Source organism: Bison bison, unplaced genomic scaffold (genome assembly GCF_000754665.1).
Source record: "Bison bison bison isolate TAMUID 2011002044 unplaced genomic scaffold, Bison_UMD1.0 scf7180017864473, whole genome shotgun sequence".
In the NCBI taxonomy this organism is placed as follows: Eukaryota; Metazoa; Chordata; class Mammalia; order Artiodactyla; family Bovidae; genus Bison; species Bison bison.
Genome location: NW_011495034.1, coordinates 20,788,163 through 20,816,158, shown reverse-complemented (window position 1 = coordinate 20,816,158; position 27,996 = coordinate 20,788,163). Strand labels below are relative to the sequence as shown.

The following is a 27,996-nucleotide window of genomic DNA, read 5'->3' as shown; positions in this document are numbered from 1 at the left end:
GCTTATGACCATTAATCATTAGGGAAATGTAAATTAAAACCACAGTGTGAGACTACTTCACACCTACTAAGAGAGCTATAATAATTTTTTAAAAATAACAAAATAGCAAGTGTTAGCAAGGATGTGGAGAAATTAGAACCCTCATACATTGCTGGTAGAAATGTAAAACCACACAATGCCTTTGGAAAATAATTTGGTGGTTCCTGAAAAAGTTAAATGAATTAGCATCTATGTGACCCAGCAAGTCCATTCCTAGGTATAAATTCAAAAGAATTGAAAACAGGGATTCAAGCAGATACTTCATAACATTTTTCACAATAGCTAAAAGGTGGAAGCAATCCAAGCATCCACGAGCAGATGAGTGAGTAAACCATGCATGTTATATACATGAAATGGAATACTATTCAGCCATAAAAGGGAACAAAGTTCTGTCACATGCTATAACCTGTACAGACCTCAAAAACACATGCCAACTGAAATAAACCAGACACAAAAGGACAAATATATGATTCCACTTATACGAACTATCTAAAATAGACAAACTCAGAGAGACAGAAAGTCAAGTAGAGGTTACCGGTACTGCAGCAAGAGGGAATGGGGAATTGCATGATGAATTTCTGTTCGAGGTGCTGGTGAGAAAATTTTAGAAGCAGATACTGGTGATTCTTGTACAACATTGTGAATGCAACGAATACCACTGAGTTATATGCTTAAAAGTAGGTAAAACGGCAAATTGTACATTATATATTTTTTAACACAGTAAGAAAAGTGAATGGAACCAGATGTAGAACTTAAGCATATCATCTAAAGTTCCAAAGGTATACAATTGAGGAACTAAAACTACAGAGAAACTCTATTGCAGTTGCTTGCTTCGCAGCGAATCACTCTAAAACGTAGCAGCTTGCAACAACCCAGTTGCTGCTGTTGTCTAGTCGCTAAGTTGTATCCGACTCTTTTGCGACCCTGTGGACTGTAGCCCACCAAGCTCCTCTGTCCATGGGATTTCCCAGGCAGGACTACTGAAGTGGGTTGCCATTTCCTTCTCCAAGAGGGAATCTTCCTGACCCAGGGCTCAAACCGTGTCTCCACTGGCAGGTGGGTTCTTTGCCGTCTGAGCCACCAGAGAAGCCCTTGATCACAGTTACTAATTCTCATATAAGACCCTGGTCTTCTGTGCGTTGACTCATCTGGATAGAAGGCTCTTCTACTGGCCCCACTGAGGGTCTCTCACCTGGACTGTAGTCAGGCAGCAGCTGGAGCAGAAAGGCTGGGTTCAGCTGGGGACTCTGGGATCACTCAGCCTCCATCTTTCCACGTGGCCTTTCTGTGTGGTCTCCTGCAGTTACCCAGACTTCTTGCAGTGAGGTTCAAGATACCCAAGTGCACAAAAGCAGAAGCTTCCAGGCTTTTTAAAACAATTGTTCTCATGTCACCCATGCTGCAATCTACTGTTTAAAGCAGATGACAGAGAGGGCCAACTGAGCCTCGGAATATGGGTAAATCCTAGAACACCAGTCTCACATGCACAGGATAAGGAGAGTCAAACCCTAATGTCACACTGCAGGAAGACAAAGGATTATATCTGAAGTTGAAGGATCAAGGAATAGGAGTGTGGTACATATTGGTGAGAGATACACCAGGTAACCACTGTTGGAAACAAATCCAGGGCTGAGATGGATTAGAGCGGGGAACTCCTGCTTTTTTCATTGTATACACTCTTCTGTATCATTAGATTTAAAACTTGTGGCTGTGCACTGTTTCAATAACATGATAGGGTAGTTTGGAGTATGGCTGTGGGGCCAGATCACCTGGGCTCATATCTTGGTCACGTCAGTTATAATCTCTGTGACCTTGGGCAAATGACGTCACCACTCAGTGCCTCAGCGTTCCCATCTGTAGGCTGGGGATAAAAATCATAACCTCAGGACTAACCTGGTCCTGTGGCTAAGCACCAGTGGCTAAGACTCCAAGTTCCCAGTGCAGAGGGCCCAAGTTCGATCCCTGATCAGGGAGCTAGATCTCACGTGCCACAACTAAGGATTCCACATGCTGCAACCAAAGCTGAAGATCCCGAGTGCTGCAGCCAAGACCTGGCACACAAATAAATAAATATATAAGTAAGTAAATACTTTAAAACAAAATCATAACATCATAGGGTGATTAGGATTAAATGAATAAAGCACTTAGAATGCCGATGAGGCACAAAGTAGACCCTCAAATAATGTCAGCTCTTAACAGCTATAACTTTAAAAAAGAAGAAGCATGCAAACCCACGGTGAACTAGGGGTCCTCAGACCAGATCCTTAGTCTCCTAAAGTGAAAAGTATTAGTCACTCAGTTGTGTCTGACTCTTTGCAACCCCCCGGAATGTAGCCTGCCAGGCTCCTCTGTCCATGGGATTCTCCAAGCAAGAATACTGGAGTGGATGGAGTGGGTAGCCATTCCCTTCTCCAGATCTTCCTGACCCAGGGATGGAACCCTCTCTCTGGCATTGCAAGCAGATTCTTTACCATCTGAGCCATCAGGGAAGCTCAACTCTGCCACAGATGAGCTGAGCAAGTCTGTTAACCTCAGCTTCCAACTGAGAAGGATATAAGCTAAGATGAGCTCCTAAGAATAGAGGTTGTGTCAAATCTGAAACCTAAAAGAGCCACGACTGTCAAAAATTACCCTGCTGAAACATGAGACTCCCCTCCCTCTTCCAAGAGATTCTTTACAGCCGAGCCTGTTCCTTTATCCTCATACTCTACCCACTATGGAGGCATAATTCAGAGCCTCACTGGCTGCCTGTCCAGAGACCTTCTCCTGGGACAGAACTTTATAAATCATTTTAAGTTAGTGGCCATAACTCCCAGGTGCTTACACGAGACCAAGTGGAAAAGGACATTAACTTGGAACCAGTTAAATTGCTGCTAGTCTGTATTTGCTGGCCTCCTGGACGGATCTCTCCCAGAAGGCTGCTCATGTGGTCAGCCCTGGGTGAAACTGTTACGAAGGTAAAATCGCGCTCCAGAGAATCCCCCTTCCTCGCACCCCAGGGAAGGCGGAGTTCACATGTCCCTCCGCTCCATCAAGGAAACAACGTGATCCGTCCAAGAGGTGACTTAAAATCATCTCATCCTTAGAAGCAGTTGCGTTTTTAAATGCCTTTCCTTTTTTTCTCTGTACACTAGGGGGAAAAAAATGAATGAATGGTACACTTTCTGGTCTGGATTAGAGGCCAGAGCAAGAACTGTTGTGCAGTGAGGAGGCTGTCCTAAAACCTGTGCTCCCGTACCACGTGGGCAGGCCACCTGCCAATAGCAATTACACAGATGACCCCAGCCTCGTAACTTACTAGTGGGTGCTGATGGGCACTAGGACCTGGGCCAGTCCGTCTCCAGCTAGAAAGAGCAATTTAAATTAGGAACAGCAAGCTCCTTCCATCTCACCGAGCTCCCCTAGCAGCTGGGGGGTGATGCGGAGAAAGCATAATGGCCCCTCAGTCGGCTAGTCTGTGCCAACTCCCAGGTGGTCTCGACTGCAGAACCGTTCTTCCAAAAAGTGTGAAATTCTAACTTAGCAGTCGGCTGAGAAGCCTGGCTCGCTGGCAGGCCAGGCACGGGGGCAGGAGGTGACAGCCGCTAATCAGGCCCTTGCTGTGCCAGCCTGACTCACCGCTGCGCCCTGGCCCATTCCCCGCTGACCCTGCTCCTGTCGCGCTCAGTCAGGAGCCGAACCTCTCCACTAATCGGCCTGTTCGCGGGAGCTGGAGAGGTGACTTGTAACAGGCCTCTCGTTCCCAGCCTCCTCTATAATGACATTCTGCACAAGCAGAGTCGTCCTTTGATTCCCTGTGACCTTCTGGATTTTGGCAAATGAGAAAGCGCCTGGGATGCACGGCGAAGACCCAAGGGTGTCTTTCCTGCAAAGAAATGCTCTGGTCTTCCACCCCCGCCTCCACCCGCATCTCTCACTTGTACCAGGCAAGGACACGGCCTCATTCATTTTTCCCTGGTGGAAAAAAGCCTTCTTCTTCCGGTGCCAAGGGGGCTCTGAGATGAGGTGGCCGGTATTTGGCCCATGTGTGAGTATTTACCAGGCGAAACTCCGGGGCTCAGTGGCTGTCTCGCCTTGACAGATGAGAAAATGCTGTCTTCGTGCCCTTGCCAAGGTCACCCCACTAGCCAACACCCATGTGGGGAGAACACATTGCCCCCCACCACCACCCCAGAGAGTAAGGGAACTGCAGACCCAAGCTTTCAAAGCCACAGCGTAGAAGGCTTTGCACCAGCCTGCGGAAGGCGAGACCCTACAAGGCTGTAAGTAATAAATAGATAATGGCCGGTCTCTCTGCCTGCTTGCTCCTTGGAGATGCTCGGATGGGAACCTGGTGGCTGTGATGATTAATGAATCAACCCGCCGAGTTAACCTGCAGTTTGGAGGCCACGCGCAGCCCCTAAGGCAGTCTCTGGGCAACTCATCCTTCCTCGCCAAGGCGCTCACGGGCTTTTGTCCATGGGTGGCAACACCGGCAGCCCAGCAGAAGCTTCGGCTTGGACGGTTTCAGAATTTGGTCCGCTTTCTACTGAAGTGCAATTATAAAAAAAAAAAACAACTGCTTTCAAACTGTCATTTTAGAGGGAACCCCCACACTAACTCAGAGCCCATCTTAGTCTTCTGTGGCTCCCAGCATCTAAGATTACACTTCTTCCTCAGCCTGAATCCACAACCCCCCGGAAGGAAAAGAAAAGCGAAAATTGGATGAGTTGCATTCAAAAGATACACTTCCAGTGAACTTTGGAATGCTGGGAGGCTCTCCTTTTCTCTTCCAGCGCAGACGGGAGCAAAGCGTCACAGCGTCAAAGCGATGGGGGTGGTCAGGTTCAGTGCTTCCCCTCCCTCTCAGCCAGCCTGGGGAGGGCCCATCAGGCCAGGAAAGAGATTTCAGGAGAATACTTCACTTCGTCAACTCAACACCGAGGGTAGGTTGAGTGTAGAAGTTTCTTCTCCTGAAATGACCACCCACTTCCTAAAGAAGAAAGTTTTCTGCAGAGGACGAGACTGGATCCTGTCACTTCCTTCTTAAGCCCCCCAGGGCTTTCCCACCTCACTTAGAATACAATCAGTCTGTACAATGGCTGCCAAGGCCCTGGTCCTCTCTGACCCCGCCACCTGCGTTCCTTGGTCACCCTCCTTCAGCCTCCTTGCTGTTTCTCTTGACCATGCTTGACTCACGGTCACCTAAAATCTCTTTCCCCTGGGAGAGATGCCTACTCCTCCCACTCCAGGCAGAACCATTCCCCCATCTCTCATTCGCTGTCTTACTCATTTCCTGTTTGATTTGCTCCAGAGCATTTATCTCTAGCAGAAATTACCTTAATGTCTATTCACTGACCTCGTGTGGCAGAGAATACTAGTTTCTCATCCTGTCCCCTTTCTTTCCTTGTTCCTGAGTATAGAATCCCAGGTTTTTTGTTTTGTTTTGTTTTTTAAAAAAAGCTTTTTATTTTATTTTGGAGTATAGCTAATTACCAATGTTGTAATAGATTCAGGAGGACAGCACAGGGACCAGCCATACATATGCATGTATCCATTCTCCCCCAAACTCCCCTCCCATCCAGGCTGCCACATGACATTGAGCTATGCTATAGAGTAGGCCTTTGTTGGTTAACCATTTTAAATATAACAGTGTATACGTGTCGATCCCGAAGTCCCTAACTATCCCTTCCTCCCTGGCAACCGTAAGTTTGTAGAATCCCAGTCCTGATGGAGCAAAGAAGAAGGTGGCACATCCAGTTAAAACCCAGCACTTCCCAGCCTCTTCTGTAGCCCAGGGACTGAGTTCTAGTCTGTGAGCTAGAGGTGGAGGTTGGTTGGCTGTCTTCCTTAGAAGGAGGAGGTAAGGGTGTATTTTACCCCGCTCGCCTTCCTGCTCCTGCTTGGGATACCAGATACAGTGGCTAGGCACCTGGACCTTAAGGTGAGCTCAAAGATGGCAGCCATCAGCTAAGAATGGCAGAGCAAAAAGATAGATGGAGCAGCCCAAGTCCTGGATGTCTGTGGATTGCTGTCGTGTGACCTTCCATGAAAAAGCAAAAACAAGCTTCCCTCTTCTTTAGCCACTGTTAATTTCTAATCCCTCTTGCTGGCAGCTAGATGCAGTTTATAACTAATACTGCTGTTGCTGAATCGCTCAGTCGGGTCTGACTCCTTGAAACCCTATGGACTGTAGCCCTCCAGGCTCCTCTGCCAACGGGCCCTTTCCAGGCAAGAATACTGGAGTGGGTTGCCATTTCCTCCTCCAGGGGATCTTCCCAAGTCAGGGATTGAACCAGCATTTCCTGTGTGTCCTGCTTGGCAGGCAGATTCTTTACCACTGAGCCACCTGGGAAGCCCCTTATAACTAATACATGTGCTTATTCCATCTTCCTTCAGTAGAATAGGTACCTCCATGAGACCTCGAACTTTGTCTAGTTCATTACTGTATCTCTAGATCCTTGTGAAGTGAACATCACTCAGTCGTGTCCAACTCTTGCGACCCCATGGACTGTAGCCCGCCAGGCTCTTCTGTCCATGGAATTTTCCAGGCAAGAACACTGGAGTGGGTTGTCATTTCCTACTCCACTAGATCCTTGTACCTAGTAAATGTTTGTTGAATGAATGAATGAACTCAGGCACACACACAGAGCACTAACCAAACCCCTTCTGCCCCAATCCTGTCTTGATCAGTAGGTCAGTAGGCAGGCATTTAGTAAGCTACACTGAGTTGTCATCCTTTTTTAAAATTGAAGTATAGTTGATTTACAATATTATATTAGTTTTAGGTGTACAGCAAACTGATTCAGTTATATATACATACGTGTGTAAAGATTCCCCAGTGGCTCGGTGATGAAGAATCTGCCTACCAATTCAGGAGACGTAGGAGACTTAGGTTCAGTCCCTGGGTTGGGAAGATCCCCTGGAGAAGGGAAAGACTACCCACTTGCCTGGAGAAACCCATAGACAGAGGAGCCTGGTGGCTACAGTCAGATATGACCGACTGACTAAACAACAGCATATGTATATATCTATACTTTTGAATTCTTTACCATTATAGTTTATTGAGTTTTCTTCCTTTTTGATAACTGAACCCAGGAGCATAGCTATTTATGTGGGTAAAAGCAATTTTAATTTCTAAACATTAGCTGCAGAAACATCATTTTGTTCCTAGGGGTATAAAACGCAGGTTTGCTTTGGCTTCAAGATGAGGACATTTCTGACGTCTTTGGAGTTTGAGGCCTTGTTCGCATAGCAATCCTGATGCTACAGCTGCTTGGACTTCTTACCCTTCTACTGAAGAGCTCCACTGAAGTATAGTTTTATTCCTGTCATAAAACACCCGTAGGTGGCGGGAGCTGTTTATTATCTCTAATCTTGAAATGGCAGCTTAGAGAATCCGTGGGTTCTTGGGCTAGAGTAGAATCGTGTCCAGTGGAGGCTGTGATACACATGTGTTACCTCGAGGGAATGAGAATTTGCTGGCAAAAATAGTTTCTGAATCAGAGTAACAGTGAGCGGTAGTACTTCCAATTCCACCAGTAGAAGTGAGGTTTCCTGGAAAAATGCTGAGCTAGCAAATCACCTAAATTTCAGTCCCAGCTGCATGACTTACAGCCATGTGACTGCCCTAGTGCAAGGCCTCCACGTCCATCTCTCTCCAGTCTCCAACCGGACCCTATCCTAGTAGTGACGGTCACTTGAGATAAGGTACGTGAAGGTAAACCATAGTATTTATATATAGGGGCAGACTTCCCTGGTGATCCAGTGGTTGAGAATCCGCCTTCCAATGCAGGGGACACAGGTTTGAGTCTAAGATCCCACATGCCATGTAGGCAGCTAAGCCCGCATGCCGCAACTTCTGAGCCCAAGAGCTACAATTCAAGAGAAGTCCGCGTGCCGCAACGAAGGTCCTGCATGCTGCAGCTAAGACCCGCCACCACCAAAAATAAATAAATAAAATAAATATCGTTCAATAGATTTTTATATCAAATCCCAATTTTTTTAAAGATGGGAAGAACCTTAGGGAGTTGGTGATGGACAGGGAAGCCATGTGTGCTGCAGTCCATAGGGTCACAAAATGTTGGACATGACTGAGTGACTGAACTGAACTATTTTCTAGACTTCAGAAAACTTCTCCCTTCTGGGGTGCAATTGGAGGGGTAGGCTAATCTTATCCTTGTTCTTCTTCCCCATATCTTAGGTTTATTTGGGAGGTAGATTTGAGAAAGTCCATATTGGACTTCTCTGGTAGCCCAGTGACTGAGATTCTACCTGCCAATGCAGGGGACACGGGTTTGATCCCTGATCCAGGAAGATTCCACAGCTACTAGTAGTGCACCAAGACTACTGAGCCCGTGTGCCCTACAGCCCGTGCGCCACAACAAGAGAAGCCACCCCAATGGGAAGCCCGCAAATTGTGATGCAGAGTAGCCCTGCTCACCGCAACCAGAGAAAGCTCATGTGTGGCCACGAAGACCCAGCACAGACACCTCCGAAAAGAATGTTCATATTCTTTCTAAATCTCAAGATATACCAGAAACTTGTTTAACTTATATGCAGAGTACATCATGAGAAACGCTGGGCTGGAGGAAGCACAAGCTGGAATCAAGATTTCCGGGAGAAATATCAATAACCTCAGATATGCAGATGACACCACCCTTATGGCAGAAAGTGAAGAGGAACTCAAAAGCCTCTTGATGAAAGTGAAAGAGGAGAGTGAAAAAGTTGGCTTAAAGCTCATTATTCAGAAAACTAAGATCATGGCATCTGGTCCCATCACTTCATGGCAAATAGATGGGGAAGCAGTGGAAACAGTGAGAGATTTTTTTTTGGGGGGGGGGGGCTCCAAAATCACTGCAGATGGTGACTGCAGCCATGAAATTAAAGACGCTTACTCCTTGGAAGGAAAGTTATGACCAAACTAGACAGCATATTAAAAAGCAGAGACATTACTTTGCCAACAAAGGTCCATCTAGTCAAGGCTGTGGTTTTTCCAGTAGTCATGTATGGATGTGAGAGTTGGACTATAAAGAAAGCTGAGCACAGAAGAATTAATGCTTTTGAACTGTGGTGTTGGAGAAGACTCTTGAGAGTCCCTTGGAGTGCAAGGAGATCATCTTTGTACACTTGGAAGTTCCCACGATGCAAGTTGCTTTCCATCATCTGTGCGTCCCAACCCTATTTACTGTGGCTGCCCTTTCCTCCTCCAGGGTCTATTCCCAACCCAGGAATCAAACCCGCATCTCCTGCATCTCCTGCATTAGCAGGTGGATTGTTTACCACTGAGCTGCCTGGGAAAGCCCATTTATTGTAGCTACAATGTGCCAAACTCTGCTTTAGGCTCGGAGGATACAGCAATGAGTAAAACAGAAATTCCTGCCTTCAGAGAGCTTACACACACACACACATACACACATACACACACGGTATCAAGTGTTGTGGAGCAAAAAATGGGGCAGGAAAAGAAGACGGGGAGAGGGGAGCATGGGGTTGGATATGGAGGAAGGGGAGAAGCTGCTGTCTTCCGTAGGGCAATCTAGGAAGGCCTTGGTCATTGGATTATGTTTAATCGATGACCTGAAGGAACAGGGGAACGAGCCACATGGATATTTTAGGGAAAGAGTTTTCAAAGCTGAAGAAACAGCAGATTTAAATACCTGAGAGTGTTCTTTGCCTGTTGAAGGAAGAAGAAATAAGCCAGTAGGACTGGATCAAAGTGAATAATGGGACAAATGGAAGGAGAGACCAGGAGTAGGGGTGGGGAAGGGGTAGGTCATGTAGGGACTTAAGGACCATTGTAAGAATTTTGACTTGGACTCCGTTTTTGTTTTTTTTAATTCTTTATTGAATTTGTTTTGCTCCTGTCTTATATTTTATTTTTTGGGGTGTAAGGTATGTGGGATCTTAGCTCCCCAACCAAGGATAGAACCCGCACCCTCTGCATTGGAAGGCCAAATCTTTAACCACTGGACCACCAGGAAGCACCAGGACTCAGCTCTTAAATGGGTGCAGAGCATAGATTCATCAAAAGACTGGGATGTGTGTGTGTTAGTCACTCAGGCATGTCCGACACTTTCTGACCCCATGGACTCTAGCCCGCCGGGCTCCCCTGTCCATGGGATATCCTTCATCAATTGGCACTCTGTTTCAGCCCGCCATTTTCTCACTCCACATTTGGACAGCCTTCCCCTGCCCGCTGTTGGTTTGGGGCTCCACCGAGTTTTCTGTGTGAGTGCTCTCGACCTATTAACGAATGTTCTTAAAGGAGAGAAGAGGAACAAAGGCCCAGTTAGCCTCACGTTCGGTATAAGGTTAAAATAAACTTGGGAGATGCTTCTCGGCCTCCAAAAACCAATTAAGCAGGTTACTCGCAAGTATTTCTAAGAACAGCAGCCCAGTGGAAAGAGACTGACAGGTGAGCAGATGGGAGAACCATCAACTCAAATTTATTTCACAGCTTACAACTCAAATGAGCATTCCAGAGTCAGAACAGCTGGCCTTTTATGCTGTAAGCCATTGTCCTTTGCTTTGCTCATCTCTCAAGAGTATGAGCGGGTTATGTGGCAGTGGCCGTCTGTCTGTCGGTCTTTGACTTTGCAGGGAAAAATCCTTTGTAGGAAATAAGCTCTTGATGTAAACCAGATTCCTCTGTAATGTCTGCTGCTTCCATGGGTTTTGAAGTTTCTAGATCCTGAAAATCAACGGCTTTGACCCCTTAGCTTTCATTTTCATAACTATATTCATTTTCTCTGTGACGGCTATTATCTGATTCTAAGTAAATGGAATTTAACCGAATAGTCAAAAAGCAAAAATCTTCAGGTTTGCAAGAAGAAACATTTTTTTTAAAAATGTTACAGTGCATCTGAAAATCACAGCTGTCTTGAATTTCTGATCGTAAGTTATTCTGGGAGCTTTCTGAAGTTTGAGACTGTCCCATGCAAACTTTACTTAAGTTTCAGGCAACGGGGGAAGTCGTGAAATTTGGAAAGGGTTATCTTTTGTCAATCATGGCCTTTTGTGGGGTACGGTGCTGACAGAGGATGGAGGAGAGACCGTATTCTATGGCTGAAAGGAGGGCTTGATACTACCCTGTGGGGATTTTGTTCCAGTAATTGCATCAAATCAGACCTTCTGCCATGTTGCAGGTATAGCATTAATATCACTCATTAAGTCATAGGGCTGTATGCTTTCCCTCCCAATGGCAGAATCACTGGCAGAATATATTTTCTTCCAAAGTGTTTGTTTTCATTGTTGCCCTTTAAAAATAATGAGTTCATTCTATTCCCTTGCAAGGAAAGTTACTCTAGACTGCTTTGAAATTGTATATCTTTTGTTGAGCACAGTTCTGCAGTGGTTCCATAGCTTTGTGTGCTGGGGAACCCAACCCGGCCTCTCTTAAAACTCCTAACCAAGCTGCCTCAGACCTGATTCATATAATCGTCCAGCCGATTTGACCTTTATATTGTTACCCTCAGCCAGGTAGAAGTCATGCCAGTTTCAGATAACCCTATCATGTGACCAGAGATCAAAGGTCAGCAGCTCCTAAACGTTCAGCTGTCAAGGTAGCCCATTCATCACTCTCATTATGTAACTGACAAGCCGACAAATGAAGCTGGGGATAAAATTGTTTTCTACCCTCCGCCTCCTGGGCTTACACCCCAGTGGTGGGCCAAGCAGTCTCACATATTAAGTGGTTCCACGAGCCTGCCGGAGTCCCTGGAGTAAGGGGAAGGAGTCCAGGAGGCCTGTTCTCTGTGCTGGACCCTGAGAAGTCACCAGTTGCCTGCTTAGGGGGCCAAGCTGCAGGTCTACAGGAACCAATGCTAAGTCTGGTATCCTCTGAAATGGAGATGAATTTAATGTGAGTTCTCTATGGACCCAAAGAAACCCTTGTGTCCCCTCCCCGCCCCACATATGACCTTCAGCATTTTTGTGGTCCTTCGTGGCAGGTTAAGATGATGTGTGTTTTTGCAGACTGGCGAAGTCTGAAGAGTCACATGCAGAAATTCACATCAACAGGACCTTCCTCTAGGGAGTCTAGCTTGGGGCCAGGTGCCTTCAGGAAACTTTTTAAAACCAGGATCCAAAATTATTCTTTTGATGTCTATATTTTGGAATATTACAAAGAACTGGAGATTAGGAATCAGACAATTTTGCCAAATCCCGACTCTGTCCTTTCTTGAGCTGTGAAAGCTTGGAAAAGTTAGTTGATCTTCTGTACCTCCACTTCTGTTCAAGAACATGCGTTTAATGAGAAGACTTATACAGTGTCTGGGCTTCCCTGGTGGCTCAGATCGTAAAGAATCTGCCTGCAGTGTGGGAGATGTGGGTTCGATCCCTGGGTCGGGAAGATCCCCTGAAGAAGGGAACGGCTATCTGCTCCAGTATTCTGGCCTGGAGAATTCCATGGACTGTAGAGTCCATTGGGTCGCAAAGAGTCGGACGCAACTGAGTGACTCTCACTTTCACTTTTCACAGTGCCTGATGCTTAGTGTATATGATTGTGTGTGTGTTAGTCGCTCAGTCATGTCCGACTCTTTGCCATTCCCTTCTCCAGGCGATCTTCCCAACCCAGGGATCGAACCCACATCTCCCACACTGCAGGCAGATTCTTTACCATCTGAGCCACCAGGGAAGCCCAGTGTATATGACTGGCTATGTTTAATGTTTCTATTACTATTATTACTATTCCTTTGTTCTGAGAGGAGATGTCATCAGGGAAGCAGAAGCATGAAATAGAAATTCTTTATAGGATCTCCCATAGCAACAGAATCTCTGAAAAACCTCGTAAGGGCAGATGGGTAAGGAGATGGCAGGATTACACAGTGTAGTCGTGTGGGTTGGGAGGAAGCCCTAGAGGAGGCAGCAGATTGTACTGTAGAAGGGAAAAGCATGTGCCGTCCTCCTGGGCCCTGAAAGAAAGAACAGAGATGCCTTTAAGGCCTATTAAATGGCTCAGCAAGCCACTCCATTGCCAAAAAGCATCCCTGATTTTTATACCAGCAAGAGGTCTTGGGACCTTGCCTTTTCCTCTCCTGACCTCTTGGAGGTACTATCTGAGCACCGTATCCCTCACCCCAGTGCTGCTCTTCTTTGGTGGAGCCTTTGCCACAGGTCACATGGGCTCTTTCAGTGATCCAGAGTGGGACAAAGCCTTGGTTCCATACACCAGGTGGACCGGAAACCCTGGTCAAAGGAAATTTCTTTTTGGATCCCAGGTTGGAACTCTTGACACCCTGCTATTTATGGTTCCTGGGCTACTTAATATATTAATATTATATTTCAGAGAAATTATAGGCAATACTGGTGTTGAGGTGAAGAATTAGGAACTATGAGAACCACTGTTAACATAGAAAATGTAATGTTTGAGTTCCAAACAAGTGTGGGAAACAGCTGTTAATATTTACAGCAGCTGGGCTTTGCTTGGGTTATTCCCATCCCCTCCCAATGAGAGAACAGTATAGGATCAGAGTTGTTGTTGTTTACTCACTAGGTCATGTCTGACTCTTCACAACCCCACGGACTGTAGCCCGCCAGGCTCCATCCATGGGATTCTCCAGGCAAGAATACTGGAGTGGGTTGCCATTTCCTCCTCCAGGGGATCTTCCTGCTGCTGCTGCTGCTAAGTCGCTTCAGTCATGTCTGTGTGACTCCATAGACGGCAGCCCACCAGGCTCCCCCGTCCCTGGGATCCTCACCCAAGGATTGAACCCGCATCTTCCGCATTGCAGGCGGATTCTTTACCACTGAGCCACCAAGGAAGCCCACACGTAAAGTACTGCTTGTCTTTAAACACTGGGATTACTCTGCCTGGCGAGATGTTTCTATTCTACTGGGCCTGGGGAGACTAAGAACAGAGAGCAGTCAAGGTCCCGGATTGATCTGAGCTCCATCCAAAGCGTAGAAGCCACTGAAGAAATTATTACTCCTTTACATTGTTATTTCCTACTTTTTGCACGCTGGTCCTGGCAGTTGGGTTTTGCAGGTTAAATGTATTAATCGATTTGATGTGACACGTCAGGATTTTCTACTTGAGTGAAGCCTCTTCAACTTTGGTGCTGGTTGACACTGTTTGAGGGAATGAATATCTTCTGATGTGGCCAATATCCTGAAAAAGGCTTCTGTTTGATGTGAATCAGAAGGACGGTCAGCTCCTCAGCATGAATGAAAATTCCAGAAAAAAACTCGGACTTGGAGAAGAGTGTACTTTTTTTAGTCCTTGGTTATTTTCTGATGACGCTGTGAGTCTAAATTGTTCTAGTCTTTAAAAGTGTGATGTCTTTCACACTAGCTTTTTTTTTTTTTTTAATGATTTCTTTTTAACGGCTACAATATGTTTCATTGTCTGGATACACATAGTTTATTCATTTTTTTCCCACACATTTTAAAGCGTTACAGGCCTCCCAGCCAATGTTGCCTGAGCTGTATTTTAAAAATAGAACTTGTATCACATTGGAAAGGGCTGTTACTGTTGTTTAGTCGCTAAGTCGTGTCCAACTCTTTTGCAACCCCATGGACTGTAGCCTGCTAGGCTCCTCTGTCCATGGCATTTGCCAGGCAAGTATACTGGAGTGGGTTGCTGTTTCATTATCCAGGGGCTCTTCCCAACGCAGGGATCAAACCTGTGTCTCCTTCTTGGCAGGCAGATTCTGTACCGCTGAGCCACCTGGGAGGTTGGAACAGACTATGGAGGTGTAATTCAACATTTGTGCAGCAGTCTACATATTTTAAAGGACTTTATGTACACTGTTTAATTTTTATCTTCACCTAGTCCAGTGAAGCAGGGAAACACAGACTTCACACGGCAGTTGAGGAAACTAAGAGGTCAAGAAATTTTTCTCAGGGTCACCCCAGGAATACAGTTGACCCTTGAATAGATTTGAACTAAGAAGATTCCCTGATACATGGATTTTTAATAAATAAATATACAGTCAGACCTCTGTATCTGGATACATAACCTGAGGATACAGAGGGCCAGCTGAAAGGGATATGAGCATCCATGGATTTTGGTACCCAAGCAGGGGATTCTGGAATCAATTCCCCAAAAATACTGGGGGATGACTCTATATACCTGGGGGTGACTGTCTATACCCGCGGATAACTGTATAATTAGAAGTAGTTTAGGCTCTTAAAAGATAAAGGAGTGGGACTTTTCTGGTGGCCCAGTGGTAAATACTTCACACTCCCACCGCAGGGAGCATGCGTTCGATTCCTGTTTGGGGAACTAAGATCCCACATGCCACAAAGCACAGCCAAAAGAAAAGAAAGCTCTGTCAGAAGATGAAGGTGTATCTTTTACATCTATAGACAAAAGATACTTATGCTCTGAGAACCTCAAAGTCATTGGAATGAAGAGAAGAAAGTTTTATCAGTTCATTTGCTGTAATTATTTTTGTAGAAACATGACGAAAACATTTTGCTCCTTTCGTTCCCCTGAAATGGTTTGGAATCTCCTGAATACCAGAATTTGGCAGGAATAGCTAAGGAATCAGGGGATAGGGCCCATTTTGGTCCAAATGGGAATCCATGAGAAAGATGGAACATGGTAGAAAGGGTAGCCTACCAAATGTCCCAGGTCTGCCCATCCCCTGCTCTCCCACCTGCCACTGAATTAACCTTGCGTGAGGCAGCTCTCTTGTGAAACATGGTTCAAATGCCAACCTCTTCCTCTCTCAGGTTATTGTGAAATCAGTGCTGCGGGTTAAGATTCTTCAGGATGCTCAAACAACATGCAGAATGTACTTACTTTATCAGGAGTTACTCTCTTCTTTCACATTAAAGAATTCTCTCTTAGGAGTTTGTTTTCCTTGTCTCCTCAAGGCCTGTGCTTGGTAATATTTAATCCATTAAGTTCTAGTTTCTGGTACTTCTTTCTTTTTTTTTTATGCTTGCTTTATCCCAGTCCATCTTTTAGCAGGAGCCATTTGTCCCGAAATCTTGTCATTTCATCAAGCATACTTAATGGAAATGTTACCTGTCCTTCTTTATTTGTCGCAAAATTTAAGGACGAGGAGGAAGACCGTACATGTTTTCTTAAAATCAATGGCCAGCACATTACTGTAAAACCTATTGATTAAAAACACAAAGTATAATGTTAGTCATTTAGTCTGTGAAGTGATGCAATAAGGGAAGAAATTTATCCTCTGACTCTTGCATTAACCTTTTATTGACTGCTTGCATACCCATAATTAACACACACTTTAGCTAAAGTGGTTAATTTCAGCATGGCGACCAGTGCTCCCTAATGTAGCTGCCGTCCTGATGATCCAGATGGAAGTGTAGCCCTGGGGGAAATCAGCGAGCAGTGGGGCCCTGCATGAGTTACACCTGTGGGCGGGGATGAGGAGGGGACCTCTGGACAGTCGGCTCACAGACCAGCCAACGGGACACCTTTCAGCTGCTTCCTGTTTCGTCACTAGGTCATTCAGGGAGAACTCTTCCTCAGTAGCAGGAGTTTTGAGGGTGGCTTATAGAGTCCTTTGAATTGAAATAACGTGATTTTCGGAGGGAGAGAGATGATGTATATGTCATTTTCCTCTGCTCCCCTGGCAATGCTCCATAAAAGGAGCAGGGTTTTCTAAGTGAAAATGAAAGCCACCAAGGCTTCCCTGGTGGCTCAGATGGTAAAGAATCTGCCCGCAGTGCAGGAGACCCAGGTCGGGAAGATCCCCTGGAGAAGGAAATGGCAACCCACTCCAGTATTCTTGCCTGAAAAATCCCTCAGATGGAGGATCCTGATGGGCTACAGTCCACGGGGTCGCAAAGAGTCAGACACAACTGAGTGACATCACTTTCTTTCTTTTCTAAGTAGATCTAAGTTTATTTGTTAATCCAAAGCATTCAAAAGAGGATTTTTTTCTTAAGGATAGGAGTAGAGAGTACAAGGTGGAAAGGGGAAACTGTAACTTTCTTACTGTTGAGCTGAGTTTTTTGCTGTTTAGCTTGAGTTTCTTACTATTTAGCTTCTCTCCTCTGTCTGTAAGAAAAGAAACCGAAGTCGCTCAGTGGTGTCTGACTCTTCTCGACCCCATGGACGGTAGCCTACCAGGCTCCTCCGTCCATGGGATTTTCAGGGCAAGAGTACTGGACCGGGTTGCCATTTCCTTCTCCAGGGGATCTTCCCAACCCAGGGATCAAACCCGGGTCTCCTGAGTTGTAGGCAGACGCTTTTACTCTCTGAGCCACCAGGGAAGTCATGTCTGTAAGAGATGGAACCGATTCCACTCAAACCACATGGCCAAGCATAGGGACGGGACAAATTCCCCATAGGAAAATTAGAATCTTCTTTGTGGCAAAGATGGGAATAGACACCAGACAGCCAATGTCCACCACTGTAAGGATTCCTAAATCATTGCTTAAGAGAACTCATGGCCCCTTGATTTCGTGAGAACCACAGAGTATGCACGCTGAGAAACCATCCAACTTCGTTTCCTGGAAATGCCAAGTCAGCCTGAAACAGCTGCCACTGAAGTAGTCCAACGCCAGTGCCTATTAAGAATTCTGGGTCTTCAGGAGCAACCGCTATGTCTTTTCTGCGTCTTAGTAGTTTAGCCTGTCACTGGAGAGTTGCAGCAGCTTGCATACATAAGCCTTGGCATCCTGGAATGTCACATTGTGCTTGGATTCAGCCTCAGGCTTCATCTGATTCAAGCCAGAAAGAGTTGCTCTGGCTCTCCAGTTTCCCCCGCAAAGAGCCAATCCAGAGGCCACCCTGCTCAGTTCGTTGAAGGGAGGGGACGGTCAGAGGAGCAACAGGCAGCCCCCTCGTTGGCATCTCCTGTCGTCACTGGAGACACCAGTTCACTACTGGCAGGAGAAGTAACAATAGTGACAGTTCAGTTCAGTTCGGTCGCTCAGTCGTGTCTGACTCTTTGCGACCCCTTGAATCACAGCACGCCAGGCCTCCCATAGTATTTAGTAATAATGTGCCAGGCGGTGTGCTAAGTACTTCACATGTGTTAATCCCTATAACTTTCACAACAAGCCCATACGTAAGGTACTATCATTGTTGTCATCATTATTCTCATGTGACAAGTGAGCAACTGAGGTTTGGTGAGTTTAGGATACTCAAGATGTCAGGCCCCAGGGAAGCGGCGGTGCCGCGTGTCCAGAGGACACCTTCACCACTGTGCTTCCCTGTCTTAGGAAATTAGGATGGGAGGGAGACTGAGTGCGTGGTTTGAGCAGGGGCTTCCCTGGGAGCTCAGCTGGTAAAGAATCCACCCGCAATGCAGGAGACCTGGTTCAATTCCTAGGTCAGGAAGATGCCCTGGAGAAGGGATAAGCTACCTGCTCCAGTATTCTTGGGCTTCCCTGGTGGCTCAGACGGTAAAGAATCCACCTGAAACGGGAGAGACGTGGGTTTGATCCCTGGGTAGGAAGATCGCCTGGAGGAGGACATGGCAACTCACCAGTATTCTTGCCTGGAGAATCCCCATGGACAGAGGAGGCTGGTGGGCTACAGTCCATGGGATCACAAAGAGTCAGACGCAACTGAGTGACTAAGCATAGTACAAGAAAATATGCCTTCAGGTCATTCTCAAGCCTTTCTTTTTCAGTCCCAGTATCTGGCATGGTGTTGAAGCAGACGGTATGATTTGAGTCAGAGCTGACTGTCCTTGGATACATGGACCTCAACAGCACTCCCTCTGCGGAGCCCAGTCATGATCACTGACAAACTGGCAAGGAGCGCTGAGCATTAAAGGAAGAGTTATGTTTTTGTTTTGCGGCTTGCAGACTCTTAGTGTGGCATGTGGAATCTAGTTCCCCGACCAAGGGTCGAACTCGGGTCCCCTGCACGGAGAGCGTGGAGCCTGAGCCACTGGACCACCAGGGAAGTCCCTAAAGGAAGCTCTTTAAAGGCTCTTGAGGGGACTTCCCTGGTGGTCCCAGTGCACAGGATGCAGGTTTGTTCTCTGGTCAGGGAACTAAGATCCCACGTGCCTCGGAGCAACTAAACCCTAAATTAATGAACTCTAAACTACTGGAGCCCGTGGCCACAACTAGAGGGTCCTTGCCCTGCAGTGAAATATCCCACATGACGCAGTGAAGATCTTGAGTGCTGCAACCAAGACCCAACACAGCCAAATAAATGAATAAATGAATATTTAAAAACAGTGATCTTGAAAGATCTAGATTAAGGCCCTAAAGAGCCCCAGCAAGGGGTTCTGTCTCTAGTCCAGAGGGAGGCAGTGAGTATACACAGCTCCTAGCCTCTCAGGGCCAGCATGAGAAGGAGGTAGTCCCCACATCAGTCAGCTCTTCCATCAGAAGAACAATAGTAGAAAATCAGAGCCACTTCACCCAGAAGAAAACTGGCTGGGCTTTGGACATGTGCAATACAGTGTCAGCAAACGTCTGCAGGAGGTGTTCATATTTCCAATACTTTCTCAAAATGAGGGGGCCAAACCCATTTGACAGATGAAAAAGCATCTCTATTGACTTTGGACAAACCTTACACCAGCCGAGGTGGATCAGCACTTATCAGAGCCCTTTAATCTGCCAACCAGGATAATGTGTGCAGAGATCATTTCCCTGCCGTGAGATGGAAGTGCTCAATTTGGAATAACTCTCCCTCTCTGATAAATTGAGCCTTACTCTCTGATTCCGAGGCCGAGAGACAGCGCAATTTAAAAAGCTTCGCAGAGTTCCTTTGTAATTAGTCGCAGCTTCCCTTGAATATTAATTTCTCCCCCATCCCTTTCATGTGATTTAGAGACTGTATCTCTAGAACTGAAGTGAGCGGCAGCGTCTCAAACACCTATTATTATTAAGTAGTCTGTAGAACAGCCTCTGTTCTTCGGTGCTGTGTGGGCTTATCAGTGCAAACAGTTTAATATTTATGCTAAGAGGATTGTCAAAAGCAGCTTCTGTTGCTTTAATTCTTGTTTTAAATAAATAATGAGAACATTTAAACACATTACTCTTCTTGGGGCCCTGAGGTCAGCTAATCTTATTATTTATGAAGTGATGTGCTACATAATAGTACTTAGTGCATGTTAACAGACGCTATTATCAGGGCCCAATGTGGAGAGCCGAAGATATATTGGAATGTTATGTGTAATGTACGACGGATTGAGTGCACAGAATGCCGGTGGAGCAATTAACCACCCGAGAAAATAGGTGTAAAGTTGAAGTATGTTTTCCCATGGGGATCCCCTCACCATTAATAATTCCCCAGAGGAGAAGATGTCTTTTAGTTAGGAGCCTTCTCAACCATCAAGGCTTGGAAATAGGGTCGGGATGGTCCATTCTTTGATCTCTTCATAGTTAGTCCTACACGGAAGGCACATGATAGATGGGTAGGGCCACTTTTTTAATTGATTTAGAGGGTAAGGCCGAGAAGGTGGGGGTGGCGTGGGAGAGGACCAGGCAACTCTCCCAGATGTACTCAAGAGTAATTCTTTTTGGGGGCACGCACTGTCCCCGCCACGTACTCCAAGAGAACAGAGAAATTGTTCGTTTCTTATTGCAATCTGTGTTTTCTTCTCTCTGATCCTCATTTCTCGGATACATAAAGCCAAAGCCACCGAGTTTTCCCAGATCAATTTCCAGTAAGCTGGTCTCTTGGAGAGGTAGCTGCCTGCCAAGGTGTGACAATGTGGCCCCAACTTTTTTCCTCCGAGGCTATAATTTAGTTGCATATGATAATTAATTTCTCTACTATTGATGAATAATCCATTTAATAAAAACCGTGATTTAAGTGTTTTCCTTAGGGAGTCACTCTTGCTAGCCTCTTAATTTAATTTTGTGGAAGTTTTCCCCACCTATTCATCAGTGGAAATGATTATTAACCTCTATTTGCATATATCCTTATAAATCGGTCTCTCCTTGGAGTGCCTTTTTCCGAGCACAGCAAGCTGGGACACTTGTAAATCTCCAGGATCTCCGAAGTCAATCCCAGTCTGTAATATTGTTTAATCTATTCTTGGATGTTTTAATGCAGTAAATTCAATTTAATCTTTCCCAGTAATCTAGTAATACATGGAAATCCCACAAACATTTAAATCTGATAATGGTTTAATCACATACTTTAAATAACAGTCGAGATAATGAAAAAATAATTCACCATTTTAAAGGCAGAGTAACTGAATTTCCCCCCCATGATTGGCTTCTACAAAGCTCTTGAGAGATAATACAAATCTGGGAATTAAAATAAAGAAGTTCCAGCCTCATCAAGAACAGTTCTTCCTTCTTAAAAACACACCTGCTTTCTGCCTCCCAAACTCATTTTTCCTTCCTCCTCATCACCACCATCACAGTGGATTGCCAAGGTTGCCCCAGGTTGCCTGAGTATGGGTCTTGCAGTCCTTTCTTCCCGGGAATTAACTGCCTATTCTTACTTTTCCAGGTGCCAGTCTCGAATTGCCCGAACTTTACCCGCTGATCAGAAGCCAGAATGCCGGCCGTACTGGGAAAAGGGTGATCCTTCGATGCCTCTGCCATTTGATCTCACAGAGATCGTTTCTGAACTCAGAGGTCTGCTTCTGGAAACCAGGCCCTAGAGGCAGAGCACAGTCCTCAGGTGGAGGAGGAAAGGCTATTTTCAGTTCCTCTTCTCCAACCCTGTCGTGGGCTTAGGCAAGGGCGGTATGGGGTAGACTTGGCCTTGAGATTGTAGAAACTGTTGAGATGATAGAGAATGGCCTTGGAGATTGTTTCCAGTTGGGAACAATTAGGGAGTGGAACCCATGAAGATTAAAATGTTTGAAAATGACACAGTGTTATAGTGATTTGGTATTAAATTAAAAATACCCCAAAAATATAATACCCCCCCCCCAAAAAAAAAAAAAAACTATTCCCCACTTGGATTTTTAATGCAAGCTATTCCACTCCTGAGGCCTGGGGAGTGACCAGGGTGAACCTGGCCTTTGGCAGAACCTAACCTACTTTGCTCTTTCCCAAGCCTTTGCAGAGTCCCTACAGGGGATCTCTCCAGTCATGGAGGAGAAGATCAAATTTAGAGACGTTTAGCCCATTTTCTCAACACATCCTTCAGAGTCTCTGTGGTCCAGTATGGTATCCACTAGGTAGATGGGGCTTCTACCATTTAAATTCCATTTTAATTGTAATTAAAAATTCAGTTCTTCAGTTGCACGAGCCACATTTCAAGTGCTTAGTAGCCCAGGTGTGGCTAGAGACTACTGTATTGGACACAGAACGTTTTCATCTTTGTAGAAAGCCCTCCTAGACGATACTTCTGTCAAAAGTTTGAGAGCGAGAGAGTCAGTCTTCCAGTTCTCTGTAGCTGCTCTCCCCACCTGCAAAATAAATGAGAAGAGCAATGCCTTGTTGGAAAGTAGCCTCTTTCCCTTCTCTAAGGCAGCCAAGGTTGTGAGCCCTGTACTCTGCACACAGGAAGAGAGCAGTGTTGAAGATTAAAATAAAACTGACATCTTGTCTTTAGGAAGTTCCCCTGATCTAATGAAAGAGACAAAACTCTATTTACATTGCTTCTTGGATTTAACCAACACACTACGTATTTGTTTTCCTTTAATTCCCCCATTCACACATAATGGCTAGAAATGAGGCTTGAAGAACCCTAGTGCCCCATCCTGATGATGCAGGAGCACCAGAGAGATGAGAAAGAGGTTAGAACTTGGGCTTTGGTTTTCGAGTGCCTAGATGCAAATGCCCACTGGCTTGTGATCTTTGACATGTGACTGTGCCTCGGTTTCCTCATCTGAATAATGGGGATACTACAGGCACACCGATTCCCAAGGTGAAGATGAAATGAATAATCTAGTTACAGATTTAGAACAATCTCTGGTACGTAGTTAAACACGCAGCAAATATTAGTAAAATATTATATATCAGTAAGCTGACCTGCTGTAGGCATCTTCCCCTCCCTTCCTCAATCTTGGTGCCAGTTTGTCTCATGATGCCATGAACCCACCTCTCGCTTTCGGGCCTGGCTTTCACCCTATGGTGGCCCCAGAAATCACAAGACTAGTCAGCCCCTCTCCCCAGTCTGTCGCTTTCTCTTGTCATCTGCAGTATTCGGGAAGCCGAGGAGCTTTTTCACCCATTCAGAGGTACCCTGAGAACTAAACTCTCCCGCCATCAGAATCTCACCAGTTCAAGGTTTGGGCTCATTTCTACAGAGTTAACCTCAGAGAGATCACATCACACAAGGCAGATGGGGTTTCACCATCTTGAGACTCTCAAATCTTAGATGAGTTCCCTGATGCCCTTAAGCCTCAGTCTCCTCATCAGTAAAAGATGAAGTGCTCCCTCTTACGGTTGCGGGAAAGATGAAATGAAATCATGGAGGCAGGGTGTGCAGGGCAGCCTCGGGACCATATCGCCTCCTGTTTTATTTCACCCCCCAGAATGTTTGTTCCTTGTCATAGTTCATGAGGAGCCAGTATTTAAAAATGGAAGATTTCATATAACATAAAGTTGTGTGCGTCCTCTTTAAAATTCAGAGCACCCAGCAGCCTCCATCCTGACATGGCAGAGAGCTAGGTAGCATCCTCTTAGGTGGGGCCTGAACCCTCCATGGCCGCCGTCGCTCCCAGTTACCATTTATTGTGAATCTGACCATCTTTACCCCTTCACGTCAGCACCTGCTTGCTTGCACCCGTAGAGTAGAAATAAATAATAACGTTGCGTGCTTACCCCCATATGTGTGTATTACTATCCAGCTATTGTTGTGGACTGCTTGTACTAATATGCCATGTACATCATAAAACACGCATAAACAATAAAAATATTGAAAGGATGAGATAAGAAACCGAGAGAGTGCCTGCTCTGTTTCTCCTCTCGCAGGGGCAGGTGAGCATGCATCCTGGGCCCAGCGGGGGCGGGGCGGGGCGGGGCGGTGGGGTAGCAAGTGAAGAGTGTGCTCAGGGTCTTTCAGGTGGGGAAACAGCCAGTGTTGGAGAAACCACTTCCAGCTGCTGCTAAGTCGCTTCAGTCGTGTCCGACTCCGTGCGACCCCATAGATGGCAGCCCGCCAGGCTCCTCCGTCCCTGGGATTCTCCAGGCAAGAGTACTGGAGTGAGTTGCCATTGCCTTCTCCAAAGCACTTCCAGGAGTGAATCCAAAAGGTGAGATCATGTTTTCTCAGAAGAAGTGGTGGCTTTCAATGAGCTTGAGCCCAGTGTGTTTGAGGATTACCTACGCTTGCTCTCGGAGAGGGGTAGGGTAGGTTTCAGACAGGTAGAAGGGGGAAGGGCAAGAGATGATTAAAAAAAGGGGTGGCTGGGGACACTAAGCTGACAATCAACTCAGTTCCTGCTCCTCTCCCGTGAACTACTGAAGGACTTTTCTGGGGACATGGGCCATGTGGGTAGTGGGGGCGGGGAGGAAGCTTTGCCCTGGTTCCACCTTTAGCCAGCAGTCGTCACTGCTACCTGTAAGGCTTCCCCATCCCCTGGTCCCAGCTATCATCAGAAAGTTATCTGAAGAGATAGGTCCCTTTCTGCTAAGATGCTACTGACTTTCCCTCCCACAGATGTTTCTTGACCACCTACTGCACCTCAGGGGCGTGGTGAACCCTGGACATCCAAGGAGGTCCCTGCCTTCCAAGGGCTCCCGTGTACCGACCCCCATGCAGGAGTGGGGGATGTGGTAACCCCAGTAGGAACTTAACTCTATAGTGGGGAAACAGTCAGCCTGCAAATAAACAACACGATGGTTTCCAATCATTTTCAATACCAGGATGGAAACCCATAAGGCAAGGGGACAGAGCATAGCTGGGGACTGAGGAAGGATGACTTGGCTTAGGAAGTCCAGGAAAGGGCGTGATGAGGGAAGAGCTTCCCAGGAAAGGGAACAGCAGGTACAAAGGCCCCGAGGCTGGAAGGTGCTTAGAGTGGGAAGATCAAGGAAGAGAAAGGACCACGATGGCTGAAGCAAAGAAACAAGGCCAAGGAGGGAAGGAGATGCAGCTAGGGCGGAGGCGGGACCAGCGTTTGAATGTGATTCTCAAGTGCCCAAGAAACACGGAAGGCTCTATGCAGGAGGGTGGGGGTCATTGGTGTGAAAGTCTCACGCTTCCAGATCATTGCCTGGTTGCTCTCTGGATTCCGAAGGGTCTCAGTCTGAAGGCATGGCTTTCTAACCAGGAATTTCCCTATTCCTAGGGCCAGGTGGAGAAGATGTCCTGCCAGCTCCTCCAAGAGCATGAGGTGGCACCCCATCCTCCTGCTGCTTCACTTCCAGCAGCACCCACAACTTTGTGTCCACTCCACCCCCCCTCTTTCACAGGCAGCCTCTGCTCAGGGGAGTTCACTAGAGAGAAGGAGGGGGTGGTCATGGCATGGCTTGTGACACAATTTTAGTAATAAGCTTCCAAATCCATCACTAACCAAACCGAGGTGTGCTAGAAATGATTCCATCACCCTATTAAATGGACACGCCACGTTCAGTAGTTTTTTGGTGTATATTTCAAGGGAAAGTATTTTGGAAAGCAACATTTTTTTTTCTTCCCTGATCTAGTTAAGGCTGATTTTTACCACTGGGCAAATTGCATACATTTGGATCTATGCCATGCTAAATACTGTTTATTTTGGAGATCTGTCAGAGGCAAGCCCATGGAAGACGGGGCAGGGGGTGGGGGTTCTTATTTGAAAAGGCAATTCTCATCCAAACAGATTGAGAAGGACCGAGGAGCAGTGCGGATTAAAATGCGCTGAAGTGGTGATGCCGTTCATCCAGTTTGCCTTTGTTACTTTGTGATTAAATGGTATTTTTAATTAAGTTTCATTGGGAGCCATAGGTATGGCAGTGGTGAAATCAATTTGACAACCATAAAGGGGGAGGGAAGGCCCAGGAGTGTTGTAATGATTGTGGCTGCAGGGAGAGCCGGGCAGCTCTGAGAGGCTGGGGTGAGGAAGGGGAGAAGCAGGGGAGGGGGAGGAAGGAGCAGGCAGCCAGGGATGACTTCCTGCACGATGCCCAGGGCTCCCGTGGCTGCTGCTGCATCTGCGGGGCTGGTTGTAGGGATTATTGGGAAAAGGGGTACACCTGGCGCTCTCGATTACCCAAGTTCCACCCCCAGACCCTGTGCTGTAGCCTCACCCCAGCCTTACTCCTGAACAGGGCTGACCCACCAATCTTCAGCCCATCCCCTTCCTTTCTCCCCATAACCTGTCAAGGCAATACAGTCTATTAACATTATCCAGGTTGTTATGCAATCATGGTCGTGTCCAACTCTTTGCGACCCCATGGGCTGTAGCCCGCCAGGCTCCTCTGTCCATGGGATTCTCCAGGCGAGAATACTGAAGTAGGTTGCCATGCCCTCCTCCATGGGATCTTCCCAACCCAAGGATCAAACCCATGTCTCTTGAGTCTCTTGCATTGGCCGGCAGGGTCTTTACCACTTTGCACCTGGGAAGCCTGTTATCTCGGTATCAAATGTGATGGTAACATATCGTTCTGGAACTAAGTAGGAGATACAGCGTGAACCACTGGGGTGACAGGACAGGCCAACCAGTTAGGTGTTACAAAAACAAAGACTGGATCACAGGGAGCCCCCAGATCCTCTTCCCATGATTGCACACCCCTGCTCTGTATCCAGTTACCATGGATCAGATTTTCAGAATCTTCTGATTCCTGGATGTCAGGAGAGTCTTTTGGTTGCAGAGTCCTGATTCTGTGTGTATTCCTAAGGCTAGCCTTTGTTTTCTTATCTGCAAAATGGAAACAATTGTAGTATATCTACCACCTGAGGTTGTCATGAAGATTAAGATGTTGATGTGCACACAGCATGCCTCCGGCCCTGGCTGGGTCTTCAGTGACATGCCAGCTCTAATAATTATGATCCCAGTTTCTTGTGATAACAGTTGTAGCTTCATGACTGGGGCAAATCCCTTGACCTCCCTGTGATCCAGTCTTTGTTTCTATAACACCTAGCCGTTTAAACCATCCTGCCACCATAGTGGTTCACACTAGTCTCCTACTTGGTATCAGAATAATATGTTACCATCCCATTCTATCCCATTTTCCTCTCCCAGCTTCCACTTTTTTTCTTTTTCTCTCAGCAGATGGTGTGGACCTTTTTATAAATGAGATGCTCTGAAAAATGATTCCCTCATACTCCCCATTACTACAACGGGATTAGGTCACCCCCTTGCAATTTTAGATCTGCTTTAAAAATTCTCGCCATCACCTTTTAATGGATGATCTGTGTTCAACAATTGTTTATTGACTCTGAATGTCTAAGTACCAGGGTCTGTCTCTTGCCAGGGGAAGGAAGCATTAATTAACTCCCAGCATTAGATTCAGTGATTCTTTTCCAATGATGCAGTTCGTGACTTTTGCTTGCATTTTCTTTTCATCAGTCCTGAAAGAATTGAGGTAAAATAGTTCCGCTGCACATGTGTGTCAAGCTAAATGGATAACAGCAGATACAGATCTGTTTGCCTGTCTGCACTTGCCTTTAGACAAAATTCATCAATTTTACAAAAGCCACTGACTAAACATGGCACCAATACAAATAAGTGCTTCTAGCATGCGGGTTTTCCTGTTGTTTTTAATCTGGTAAAGTGCTGTAGCTTCCTGCTGAGGGATGGGAAGTGCTGGCTTAGGACAGCGCTGCCACAGATGGGGACCGAAAGGTGAAGGCCATTTTCCGGGAAGTTTAGGAAAAGCCCAGTGGTTCCAGACTTGGTGTGCTGGAGACCATCCCAGACTGCTTGGTTAATGACTGCTACAGGAAGCGGATTCCGGCTCTCATATTCAATATTCAACAGAGACCATATGTTAGCCACCCTTTGGTTGTGCTGAGGTCTCAAAGGTACCCTGCTTGCCCTTCCCAGCTTCTGAGACAGAGCCAGAGGATATACAGGAAACCGACAGGAAAGTTCACCAGCGCTATGAGGCCAGCACCTCTCCCGCCAGAGACAATGTTTAGAAGGACCTTGTCAATACCAAATGTTAGTTGCTCAGTCGTGTTCGACTCTTTGTGATCCCACAGACTGTAGCTCATCAGGCTCCTCTGTCCATAGGATTTCCTAGGCAAGAATACTG

At 46.3% G+C, this 27,996-nt stretch overlaps 1 protein-coding gene across 1 annotated transcript in view; it reads left to right on the top strand.

Annotated features, from left to right (window-relative positions):
- The window catches only part of FTO (fat mass and obesity associated), a 425,927-nt gene extending 402,172 nt beyond the window's left edge, over nt 1-23,755 (top strand). The window contains exon 9 of the mRNA XM_010861935.1: nt 21,371-23,755. Coding sequence (XP_010860237.1) covers nt 21,371-21,524 — 154 coding nt within the window. The 3' untranslated portion in view covers nt 21,525-23,755. The remainder of the gene's footprint in view (nt 1-21,370) is intronic.
- The last annotated feature ends 4,241 nt before the right edge of the window (nt 23,756-27,996 follow it).